We start from the raw sequence: 13,365 nt of genomic DNA, 5'->3' as shown, positions 1-13,365 counted from the left end.
TGATGGAGTCTGCAAAAGACCTGAGACTGAGACGGAGATTTGTCTTCCAACAAGACAATGATCCAAAACATAAAGCAAAATCTACAATGGAATGGTTCAAAAATAAACATATCCAGGTGTTAGAATGGCCAAGTCAAAGTCCAGACCTGAATCCAATCGAGAATCTGTGGAAAGAACTGAAAACTGCTGTTCACAAATGCTCTCCATCCAACCTCACTGAGCTCGAGCTGTTTTGCAAGGAGGAATGGGAAAAAAATTCAGTCTCTCGATGTGCAAAACTGATAGAGACATACCCCAAGCGACTTACAGCTGTAATCGCAGCAAAAGGTGGGGCTACAAAGTATTAACTTAAGGGGGCTGAATAATTTTGCACGCCCAATTTTTCAGTTTTTGATTTGTTAAAAAAGTTTGAAATATCCAATAAATGTCGTTCCACTTTACAGTTTTATATCTTTATGTTTGAAGCCTGAAATGTGGCAAAAGGTCGCAAAGTTCAAGGGGGCCGAATACTTTCGCAAGGCACTGTACATATCTAACCATAAATCTAGGTTGTTGATGTCTGGAAGAAAGTACAGTAAGTTTTTTCTTCTTTTCTCTTCCAAGGTTTAATTTGAGTTGGACTATTTTAGTCATCAAAACGTTGCTTACAAATTTAGGCGGAGAATTCAAAGCAGCGAACACTCAGCATCAACATGCTAGTTACTTGTGGCGAAGGATGCGGCTTCCTCAACTGTCTACCTGTTCATCCATCCCCCACTGTGGCCTTTCAGAAGGGCTACTGGTACTCACTCCTCCCTGCCTGACTCACACCAACATGTCCCTGGGTGATGCTCTCTCCTCTCCTCTCCCTGCCTGACTCACACAAACATGTCCCTGGGTGATGCTCTCTCCTCTCCTCTCCCTGCCTGACTCACACCAACATGTCCCTGGGTGATGCTCTCTCCTCTCCTCTCCCTGCCTGACTCACACAATCATGTCCCTGGGTGATGCTCTCTCCTCTCCTCTCCCTGCCTGACTCACACCAACATGTCCCTGGGTGATGCTCTCTCCTCTCCTCTCCCTGCCTGACTCACACCAACATGTCCCTGGGTGATGCTCTCTCCTCTCCCTGCCTGACTCACACCAACATGTCCCTGGGTGATGCTCTCTCCTCTCCCTGCCTGACTCACACCAACATGTCCCTGGGTGATGCTGTCTCCTCTCCTCTCCTCTCAATGCCTGACTCACACCAACATGTCCCTGGGTGATGCTCTCTCCTCTGCCTGCATGACTCACACCAACATGTCCCTGGGTGATGCTCTCTCCTCTCCTCTCCCTGCCTGACTCACACCAACATGTCCCTGGGTGATGCTCTCTCCTCTCCTCTCCCTGCCTGACTCACACCAATATGTCCCTGGGTGATGCTCTCTCCTCTGCCTGCATGACTCACACCAACATGTCCCTGGGTGATGCTCTCTCCTCTCCTCTCCCTGCCTGACTCACACCAACATGTCCCTGGGTGATGCTGTCTCCTCTCCTCTCCCTGCCTGACTCACACCAACATGTCCCTGGGTGATGCTGTCTCCTCTCCTCTCCCTGCCTGACTCACACCAACATGTCCCTGGGTGATGCTCTCTCCTCTCCTCTCCCTGCCTGACTCACACCAACATGTCCCTGGGTGATGCTCTCTCCTCTCCTCTCCCTGCCTGACTCACACCAACATGTCCCTGGGTGATGCTCTCTCCTCTCCTCTCCCTGCCTGACTCACACCAACATGTCCCTGGGTGATGCTCTCTCCTCTCCCTGCCTGACTCACACCAACATGTCCCTGGGTGATGCTCTCTCCTCTCCCTGCCTGACTCACACCAACATGTCCCTGGGTGATGCTGTCTCCTCTCCTCTCCTCTCAATGCCTGACTCACACCAACATGTCCCTGGGTGATGCTCTCTCCTCTGCCTGCATGACTCACACCAACATGTCCCTGGGTGATGCTCTCTCCTCTCCTCTCCCTGCCTGACTCACACCAACATGTCTGGCGAGGCCACTCCGAGTCCAATGCCCTATATAGTGCACTTTTGGCAAGACCCATAGGGAATGTAAGGAATAGGGTGCCATTTAGGATGCACACCCAATGTGCTTGGCCTCTGCCACCGGCCTTGTTATCACTACTCATTGGAGGGTCAAATAATATCAACACCACAACATTTGAGAGAGAGAGAGAGAGAGAGAGAGAGAGAGAGAGAGAGAGAGAGAGAGAGAGAGAGAGAGAGAGAGAGAGAGAGAGAGAGAGAGAGAGAGAGAGAGAGAGAGAGAGAGAGAGAGAGAGAGAGAGAGAGAGAGAGAGAGAGAGAGAGAGAGAGAGAGAGAGAGAGAGAGAGAGAGAGAGAGAGAGAGAGAGAGAGAGAGAGAGAGAGAGAGAATGCTTTCAGAGAGGGCTGTTATCAGAGAGGGACTTATTATAGATATTAATAAATGAAGCTGGTAACTGAAAACTGTTAGTCATGCTTTGAGATGGCAATAGCTAAATGCTTCACGCATGAATTGTCTGGTTTTTCAGACCCCTGCCAATGTATTTTCTATCTCCACCCGCATCCCCCACCAACTCTCCCCGGTGTATGCTCTTTAAATTGTAGAAATCCATTGGTTTCAATATGAGGGTCTTTGAGACAGCAAGCAAACAGTGTTTAAACCCTGGCTATTGCGGTGCAGAAAATGGTGCGATTAAATTGGATGATTAAGGGAGTCATTTGTGTCCTGAATGATTGGGAGGAACCGTCACAAACACTTCAGGGGCCAGAGCCTTCTCTGACCTTCCCCTGAAGGTCACCTTCTCTCTCTCTCTCTCTCTCTCTCTCTCTCTCTCTCTCTCTCTCTCTCTCTCTCTCTCTCTCTCTCTCTCTCTCTCTCTCTCTCTATATATATATATATATATATATATATATATACACACACACACACACACACAGTGGGGCAAAAAAGTATTTAGTCAGCCACCAATTGTGCAAGTTCTCCCACTTAAAAAGATGAGAGGCCTGTAATTTTCATCATAGGTACACTTCAACTATGACAGAAAAATGAGGGGAAAAAATCCAGAAAATCACATTGTAGGATTTTTAATGAATTTATTTGCACATTATGGTGGAAAATGAGTATTTGGTCACCTATAAACAAGCAAGATTTCTGGCTCTCACAGACCTGTAACTTCTTCTTTAAGAGGCTCCTCTGTCCTCCACTCGTTATCTGTATTAATGGCACCTGTTTGAACTTGTTATCAGTATAAAAGACACCTGTCCACAACCTCAAACAGTCACACTCCAAACTCCACTATGGCCAAGACCAAAGAGCTGTCAAAGGACACCAGAAACAAAATTGTAGACCTGCACCAGGCTGGGAAGACTGAATCTGCAATAGATAAACAGCTTGGTTTGAAGAAATCAACTGTGGGAGCAATTATTAGGAAATGGAAGACATACAAGACCACTGATAATCACCCTCGATCTGGGGCTCCACGCAAGATCTCACCCCGTGGGGTCAAAATGATCACAAGAACGGTGAGCAAAAATCCCAGAACCACACGGGGGGACCTAGTGAATGACCTGCAGAGAGCTGGGACCAAAGTAACAAAGCCTACCATCAGCAAGGGCATTGAAGGTGAAACGTGGCTGGGTCTTTCAGCATGACAATGATCCCAAACACACTGCCCGGGCAACGAAGGAATGGCTTTGTAAGAAGCATTTCAAGAAAATCTTTGGAGGGAGTTGAAAGTCCGTGTTGCCCAGCAACAGCCCCAAAACATCACTGCTCTAGAGGAGATCAGCATGGAGGAATGGGCCAAAATACCAGCAACAGTGTGTGAAAAGACTTACAGAAAACGTTTGACCTCTGTCATTGCCAACAAAGGGTATATAACAAAGTATTGAGAAACTTTTGTTATTGACCAAATACTTATTTTCCACCATAATTTGCAAATAAATTCATTACAAATCCTACAATGTGATTTTCTGGATTTTTTTCTCATTTTGTCTGTCATAGTTGAAGTGTACCTATGATGAAAATTACGGGCCTCTCTCATCTTTTTAAGTGGGAGAACTTTCACAATTGGTGGCTGACTAAATACTTTTTTGCCCGTGTATATACATACTGTACATATTTCTCTACTCCCTCTCTGTGTCCCCACCCCTCTTTCTCTGCCCCCCCCCCCTATCTCCTTCTCTCTTTTCACCCATCCATTAATGCAGTGGTGCTGGAGTTGATCTTTATCAGAGGGATAAATCAATAGTAACAGTGGTGAGAGAGAGCAGCCAACATGATTTAGTTGATATCCATTAAAGGTGGAGTGACGGACTGACTGGACCAGGGAGAAATCTGACCAGACAAATGATATTGGCACTGTAATGTTTTAAAAATAAACAATATCACAGAATAATTTTCGACATTTTGATTCATGCCAAGGGTTGAAAAGCAACCAAAACAACTTGGTTTAATTATTAAAGGTATTACTGCTGCCTTAGTCAAGCCAATTACATTTGATTGGATACTTTCTTTGTTCAACAAGCTCTTTTCAAGTGTTTTTAATGTACTGTCAAAGCAAGTCTAATAGACACTTTTTCACGACTGTTATTGTCCTTGGGAAAAGGACCTTGGCTACTAGCCTTGTCCGAACCATCCGGCTCTCACCAGCTTCCATTCTGTTTCGCTACACAGATAGTGAGATCAGAAGGCTACTTGGCTACAGTAGAGAGTTGAGACCTTCATGGCAGGGCGATGTGAGAAGGCCATCTGAAGGCAGTGCTCTGCTCTACTCTGGCCTCTCTAGTGTAAACCCACAGTGATTTGTACTACTTTGCGTGGGTATTAGCTGCAGCTGACTAAACGGCCAGTCACAACACTAGAAGAAAGCCTTTCCATATTCATTCCAACTGTCCCTCTGATTTATTTCTCCATTAATGGACCATTTGCAGAAGAGCAAATGACTGAGCCCACCGACACAAGGTGTAGTGCCTGGCTACATGAGCAAATAATGCAGCTACAGTAGGCTATGCATTGGAATACAAATAAATACATTCAAGGCTTGATTATTTTACAAGGGTCTCCAATTTTTTAAAATAAATAAAAACAAAATATACAGTAATCACATTGTGTAAAATACAAGTCACAAAAAATGTACAAATACGCATATTATAAATACACACATTACACACACGTGCTACACACACACATATATACAGTTGAAGTCAGAAGTTTACATACACTTAGGTTGTAGTCATTAAAACTAGTTTTTCAACCACTACACAAATTTCTTGTTAACAAACTACTGTTTTGGCAAGTCGGTTAGGACATGTTCTGTCTCCTAGAGATGAACGTACTTTGGTGCGAAAAGTGCAAATCAATCCCAGAACAACAGCAAAGGACCTTGTGAAGATGCTGCAGGAAACAGGTACAAAAGTATCTATATTCACAGTAAAACAAGTCCTATATCGACATAACCTGAAAGGCTGCTCAGCAAGGAAGAAGCAACTGCTCCAAAACCGCCATCAAATGCCAGACTAGGGTTTGCAACTGCACATGGGGACAAGATCGTACTTTTTGGAAAAAATGTCCTCTAGTCTGATGAAACAAAAATATAACTGTATGTCCATCGTTATGTTTGGAGGAAAAAGGGGGAGGCTTGCAAGCCCAAGAACACCATCCCAACCGTGAAGCGCGGGGGTGGCAGCATCATATTGTGGGGGTACTTTTCTGCAGGAGGGACTGGTGCACTTCACAAAATAGAAGGCATCATGAGATAGGAAAATTATGTGGATATATTGAAGCCACATCTCAAGACATCAGTCAGGAAGTTAAAGCTTGGTCGCAAACGGGGTCTTTCAAATGGACAATGACCCCAAGCATACATCCAAAGTTGTGGCAAAATGGCTTAAGGACAGCAAAGTCAAGGTATTGGAGTGACCATCACAAAGCGCTGACCTCAATCCTACAGAAAATGTGTGGGCAGAACTGAAAAAGCGTGTGTGAGCAAGGAGGCCTACAAACCTGACTCAGTTACACCAGCTCTGTCAGGAAGAATGGGCCAAAATTCACCCAACTTATTGTGGGAAGCTTGTGGAAGGCTACCTGAAACCTTTGACCCAAGTGAAACAATTTAAAAGCAATGCCACCAAATACTAATTGAGTGTATGTAAACCTCTGACCCACTGGGAATGTGATGAATGAAATAAAAGCTGAAATAAATCATTCTCTCTACTATTATTCTGACATTTCACATTCTTAAAATAAAGTGGTGATCCTAACTGACCTAAGACAGGGAATGTTTACTAGGATTAAATGTCAGGAAGTGTGAAAAACTGAGTTTAAATGTATTTGGTTAAGGTGTATGTAAACTTCTGACTTCAACTGTACATATGCAGACAGACAGACAGGCAGACAGACACACACACACACACAAGTGCAGTCTCATACTGCTAGTAAGCTACTGGCAACCTCTGCGTTGTCGTCTCCATTGATGAATGAAATAGTTCACAGAAGCAAACAGAGACTCTTCATTAAGAGAAAACATCCAAACATCTTAGTGATTTCATGTCCCAGTAAAAAAATCATGTAAAAAGTCATGTTTTATTTATAAAATGACTCATATTCAGCCACAGTGTTTTGTCTTCTCCTCATGTTCCATGTCATTGTAATCTGTTGTGGAATATAAACAAAGTGACTACACTCATTTCCATTAAACCACATTGTTCAACAACAACGCTTCCCGGAGCTGTTTGTGCCCACAAAAAAAGTCTATAAGTAATTGTTTCCATGGCAATTACTTTATTTGGTTGTGCATACTAAAATAAAGAAAGAAAATAACACAAACATGCCCACCAGCCTTCCAATGTAGCCAAAAGCAATTTCCTATTCTAAATGTAGTTATGCAAAGCCTATGGGCATCATCAGCATTCAGTAATTACTTTTATAATTACTGCTGTTTTTCTCACTGTCATTCAATTTTTCTTACACTGTGACTGGGGAATAAAACACACTCACAGCTGGGCAAATTACAATCCATTTATTAAGTGGGAGAAATGTAGGAAGCTGTTTAGCCAATGCAGTACCTCTACTATAATACACTAAGCTTGTGTTAGTAAAGAGCTGACATTTTTCCAAAAGGTGCATAAACGCCACATTTATTCTCTGTGTCCTGAGTGTCCATTGTGATGAAAAAACACCATGACTAAGTCCCAAATGGCACCCTATTCCTTTTATAGTGCACTATTTTTAATTAGGGCCCATAGGACTCTGGTCAAAAGTAGTGCACTATATAGGGAACAGGGTGCCATTTGCGGTGCACATATTAATCCCCTCATTACCAGCCACAGTGCGTGTGGCACAGTGGGCAAGAGGGAAAGTGCACTTTAATCAATGCCCTTTTCAGCACCAACCTTCTTACCCAAAATGACTTCACATGGATGGACTGGGCCACTTAGGGATTACAGCTAGATGGCTCTGCCAGGCGGTCAAAGGTTTCAACCAGGTAGCGTGTTTAACACCATTTGTTATAGTAGTTAATATCACCCTCCCCCTTGGAAGGGGGGGGGCACATTGGTAATCCCCCGAGCAGTGGCACTGGGAAGCAGTTCCTTATTTGCTGGGAAAAGGCTGGTAAGATATCAATGGTGCTGGGTGGTGCGGGAGGGAGGGTAGCATGCAGACACCTCAAGGTCAATGTGAAAAGTCACTGACAAAACGATGTACCTTGGAGCAAGTACATGGGCTTCTGGCACTGATTCCATTCTTTTAATAGTTGCTTTACAGCTGAGGTAAAAAAGAAAAGACCAAGTGACAGGTACAACAACCCTTACGAGAAGTGCACAGTGATCCATGTTGTATTCATACCAAAAAGAATGCGCATCATTTCTCAAGCAAATTAGTTGAATATGTATGAACTGAATGTTTACGTATAACCCCTTAACAGTAGAAACGTCATATCCATTTGTTTTTCTTGCATTTCCTGATATAAGCCATTTCTGTTGTAAAACATCAAAGTGGTAAACATGTTGCCACTATGTGAAATAGGTTGTAATGGTTAGTCCTAACTGAGGAAACAAAAGAAACATCATATTTGAAAGGGCTGGATGGATCAGAAGTACAGAAATGCCACTGCTGTATCTCTTCTCTCTATAATTAACACAACTAAGGCTTTGAGTCCCAAATGGCACCTTATTCCCTATGTAGTGCACTACTTTTAACCAGAAGGCCCGAGTCAAAATAGTGCACTACTTTTAACCAGAGGGCCGGGTCAAAATAGTGCACTACATAAGGTGCCATTTGGAACTTAATGTGCTGAGCCCATTCAGGGGACATCAAACAGTACGACACATAGACTAGAGAGCCTCTCTGGCTGGTTTATGAAGATGATGCTTGACCCCTAATCTAACGTAAGGCTACCAAACAACACTGTATTCAAGGAAGTTAAATGAGTCAGTTGCATGAATTGAAATTAATTCTGCCATCTTTCAGTGAAGAAATTCTCACCTTTTGTATTCCAATAGTAAATTATGTCCTACAAAAATGCTAAAATTCAGAGAATAAACAGGTAAACATTAAATGTACTGTATGCATAGTAAAACATGAATTGTGGACTGTCGTGGTGATGGAAGGAGGTCTCTTTTTTGGAGCAACCCGATTCTTGCGTCTGGCATTTTACTGACTCCTCTCTGTTCTGCTCTACTCTGCTTCTCTCTGCTCTTATCTGTTCCTCTCCTCTCTGCTCCTCTCCTCACCTCTCTTCTCTTCTCCTCTCTGCTCCTCTCCTCACCTCTCTGCTCCTCTCCTCACCTCTCTGCTCCTCTCCTCACCTCTCTGCTCCTCTCCTCACCTCTCTGCTTTTCTACTCTCTGCTCCTCTCCTCACCTCTCTGCTCCTCTCCTCACCTCTCTGCTCCTCTCCTCACCTCTCTGCTTTTCTCCTCTCTGCTCCACTCCTCTCCTCTCTGCTCCGCTCCTCTCTGCTCTTCTCCTCTCTGCTCCACTCCTCTCTGCTCCCCTCCTCTCCTCTCTGCTCCCCTCCGCTCCTCTCTGCTCTTCTCCTCTCTGCTCCACTCCTCTCTGCTCCCCTCCTCTCCTCTCTGCTCCCCTCCTCTCCTCTCTGCTCCACTCCTCTCCTCTCTGCTCCACTCCTCTCCTCTCTGCTCTTCTCCTCTCCTCTCCTCTCTGCTCTTCTCCACTCTGCCCCACTCCTCTCCTCTCTGCTCCCCTCCTCTCCTCTCTGCTCCCCTCCTCTCCTCTCTGCTCCTCTCCTCACCTCTCTGCTCCACTCCTCTCTGTTCATCTCCTCCCTGCACCTCTCCTCCTCTCATCTCCTTTCTGCCTCTCTGCTCTAAACTTCTCCCCTCTGCTCCACTCCTCTCCTCTCTGCTTCTCTCCTCTCCTCACCTCTCTGCTTTTCTTCTTTCTGCTCCACTCCTCTCCTCTCTGCTCCTCTCCTCACCTCTCTGCTCCACTCCTCTCCTCTCTGCTCATTCCTCTCTGCTCCACTCCTCTCTGCTCCCCTCCTCTCCTCTCTGCTCCCCTCCTCTCCTCTCTGCTCCACTCCTCTCCTCTCTGCTCCTCTCCTCTCTGCTCTGCTCTTCTCCTCTCTGCTCCACTCCTCTCCTCTCTGCTCCTCACCTCTCTGCTCCTCACCTCTCTGCTCCTCTCCTCACCTCTCTGCGTTTCTCCTCTCTGCTCCGCTCCTCTCCTCTCTGCTCCGCATGCATGAATAATAATATGCCCAGGTGGCGGAGGGGTTGGAGGGGATGAGGAGGCGTCGCCAGCCTTCAAACAAGAGAAAGGTCACGCTTGTTTGTGCAGTGTCCTTCAACAGATGTGAACTGCCTCTGACAGAGACTAGCAAATTTCGGGTTAAAACGCTCGGGAAAAAAATTGTTGATGGGTCAATTACGGTAAAGGTCAATAGAAGGCAACGAGAAAGGAAAGAAGAGCGGCGAGAGAGGAGAGACTAAACTTATGATAATACATCAACAGCATTTGGAGAGAGAGAAGTGGAGGTCAAATTCCTTTAGCTCTGATGCCAGTACTATCGCCTATCATTTTAATTACATATCCGAGCAATCTATACTCAACTTTGTCACCTTGGTTTTGTATTCCATGGAATAGAGGCTGGTTTTAACTACGTTTGGCAACTCAGACAGACATCAGCGCCATCCAAATGTCGGGTCTGTATGTTAAGGCACAAGGCAAATTGATTGAGAGACTGTGTCTGCTAAATGAACTGGGCCGGCCATGAATCAGAAACAGTGTAACTCTGCTGCTGTATGAGGCTGGCCTTCATCTGTGTAGCACAAACAACTCTGAAAAGACAAGGGCCTCTCCCTTGTCTGATACTGTACAATAACACAGCATACCCTTCTCCCTCCTCCTGCATTACCATGCAGTGCATTGCTAAGCCTGGCTCCTGCGTGTGTGTGTGTGTGTGTGTGTGTGTGTGTGTGTGTGTGTGTGTGTGTGTGTGTGTGTGTGTGTGTGTGTGTGTGTGTGTGCGTGTGTGTGTGTGCGTGTGTGACATCTGTAAACCAATCAAAACGTATGACCCCCTCCACATCCTCTTCCAGTATCCATATCCTACCTACAGCCTCTATAGCCTGCTGTCTGGCAGGCTGGGAGCTGTGGAAGCTCCGGGTCAGGCTCATCTAACGTAGCCTATTCAGAAATAACACTGATTCATGGGCAGAGGGAGATGGTAAGCCGTCTTCATTAGCTACCGGCGATGCACAGCAACAAAAAGGATGGGATCAATACGCCACTCTGTTCACAATGAAGTGGAAATAAAATGTGGTGAGTTAGTGATTCAATTCAGACTGCCACTATCTGTCTGCCGATAGAAAGACAGGACATGCAGCAGACATTATCCAAATGTAAAATGTTTCTGGTTCAATGCCCCCCCCAGCAGCATTGTGTACTCATCTTTGATTGAATGTAAAGTGTAGGCTATAGGTCTTAGTTGTATCAGGAGGAAATCAAGCAGCCTTTTCCAATCCAAATCATTCAGCAGTATATATTTTCTATGTGTCTCTTCAAAGCCAGACAACAATGATGCCATCTGGTGTGTGTGTGTGTGTGTGTGTGTGTGTGTGTGTGTGTGTGCGTGCGTGCGTGCGTGCGTGCGTGCGTGCATGCGTGCCTCGGCAGAGCAAACAGCTCGCATTGACTGAACATTTCTGCAATTGACTTTAATCTTTACGGTCATTCCTACTCCAGCATACCCTATTAAAATACACAGATCTTTATCTTCTTTAAGTGCACTGCACAAAGACCCAATTTCAAAGGCAAATTCGGTTACATTTGAATATACTTAGAATTTCTGTATGTACTTGTAGACTCAAAATGTATCAAAGTTAAATGTTTACATTTTCAATATGTGTGAGCAGACCACAGGTGCCAGAGTTCCTAATTTCCCCTCCGCTCTAACATTGAGTGTAGGCTTGTGTCCAGTACAACATTCAAGGTATATCTCTACTTACCAATAGTCAGATTAACTTGTGGATACGATTTGTATGTCTCTGTGTCCAGCATGAAGGAAGTTAGAGGTAGTTTCACGAGCCAATGCAAACTAGCGTTAGCCCAATGACTGGGATTCTACAGATACTGTAGTATATGCTACGCAGAGTCATAAAAATGGTATCTATGAGTTCATCTGACCCTGGGTAAGTAGAAAGATTTCTTAAATACCAGAATCTCACAGAATCCCTTTAATCCCGTCATGGTCTACAGGAGTTGACGTTTTATAATATTAGAATTTACAGTATTACCTTAATATCACAGTATGTTAAAGCTCAGACAAAGAGAGATATCATCAATGTTTAGCTGGTAACGTGAGTGAACCATTGATATGAACATTTGGTACTGAACTACAGATATAGAATCTTAATTTGAGACAGTTTGCTACAGCGGGTAAATAATCCTACAGCAAAAGGACATGTGAATGATTATGTGGATTATAATTAAGGGACATTTTTGAAGAGGTTGATATATTTTCGTAAGGGAAAATCAAGTCTGAAATTTCAAAGTGAAAATGACAAACTTCAGATTTGTTTTTAAAACCTCAAAATACACTACACGTTTTACATTTCATGTGTTGAAGGAAAGTTCTCCTGCAACCGGGTGTTCAAATGAAGATCCTACATCTGTAGACTGAACTAAATTGTGGGTAGCTGGACCATGGTGGTGAATGGAGCTGACCTTTGACCGAGGTGTTGGGCGGTGGGCCTTCCATGCGCAGGTTCCATGGTGGGTCCCCCTGGTTGGCAAAGTCCCTCATCTTAAGGTAGCTGATGGTGAGGCGGATGATGGAAGCCTTGTCCAGCTGGCTGGTGATGGCGCCGGGCAGGGGCAGCATCTTAGCCAGCTCGTAGAACTCAAAGTTCTCCTTCCCTCGCCGCGAGCGAGCTGCATCCCGGGACTTCTCCTTCCTCAGAGCCTGCAACCTGGTGGGGACAGGAGAAGAGACATGAGTTAGGACTAGGGTTGTGTTCAGTAGGGATAAAACATTTAGAAACGTTTTGATACCTGTATGGGAAATACTACCTCAGCAGTTAAGACCAGAGACATCTTGAAATTGGGAAATACTACCTCAACTCAGCAGTTAAGACCAGAGACATCTTGAAATTGGGAAATACTACCTCAACTCAGCAGTTAAGACCAGAGACATGTTCAGTGGGAAGCAAACATTTGAATCCGCAGCAAGTAAGGGCCTGGGTTCGACCAAGAAGCACAGAAAGCTGTGGCATTCCATCATTCAATGCTAACACTACCATAAGCAGGTTAGCGAGAAAGCAAGACCAGGGACGTGTTAAGTAAGGAAAGTAAATGTTTTGAAACAGGGAGATACTTCCAGAACTTGTCGAATTAGAGTGCAGATTTTCATTTTCCTTTGCTAAATGTTTTGCTAAGCCTTGACCAACTGAACATGACCCTGGACCCTCTGTCAGCTCAGACACCTGTTGTCATACTGTGGCCTAAGTCTAGGTTACAGAGCTTTTGTACCAAACACACCAGCCCACAGTCAGTTGTGGCCATTAGTGACTTTGCTCTACTCCAGTGGGAATGCTCACCACAATTGATTCAGTCATTGGAATTTAGAAGTGGGTCTCACGAGACAGCCTGCTGAATGACTTTCAGATTGCTGCCTTTTTCAAAGAAAGAGACTGCAATACGCCTAGATATTGCCATTCAGATAAATTTAATCAGCAAATGCTGTCAAGTGTAATGTCCACATGCTACAGTGCATGTGGGTATGGAAAGTTGTATTGTATTAATACTGTATTTGATATCAAGAATGTAGTTATTGATGTCAAACAGGATTAATAAATGTTAAAATGGCTTTCCTTATCTATACCAAAGTTTCAC

The 13,365-nt window shown here is 44.6% G+C and overlaps 1 protein-coding gene across 2 annotated transcripts in view; it reads right to left on the bottom strand.

Moving 5' to 3' along the window:
• Nucleotides 1-13,365, bottom strand: part of LOC110505776 (neuronal PAS domain-containing protein 3) — a 481,806-nt gene that overhangs the window by 324,465 nt on the left and 143,976 nt on the right. For both annotated transcript variants that reach the window (XM_036963003.2, XM_036963005.2), the window contains one exon: nucleotides 12,199-12,443. In XM_036963003.2, the coding sequence (XP_036818898.1) occupies nucleotides 12,199-12,443 (245 nt within the window). The remainder of the gene's footprint in view (nucleotides 1-12,198; nucleotides 12,444-13,365) is intronic.

This window comes from Oncorhynchus mykiss, chromosome 25 (genome assembly GCF_057628025.1).
Source record: "Oncorhynchus mykiss isolate SJ-2025 chromosome 25, ASM5762802v1, whole genome shotgun sequence".
NCBI classification, from domain to species: domain Eukaryota; kingdom Metazoa; phylum Chordata; class Actinopteri; order Salmoniformes; family Salmonidae; genus Oncorhynchus; species Oncorhynchus mykiss.
The sequence above is the reverse complement of the archived record's forward strand: the minus strand, read 5'-3'. Positions and strand labels throughout refer to the sequence as shown.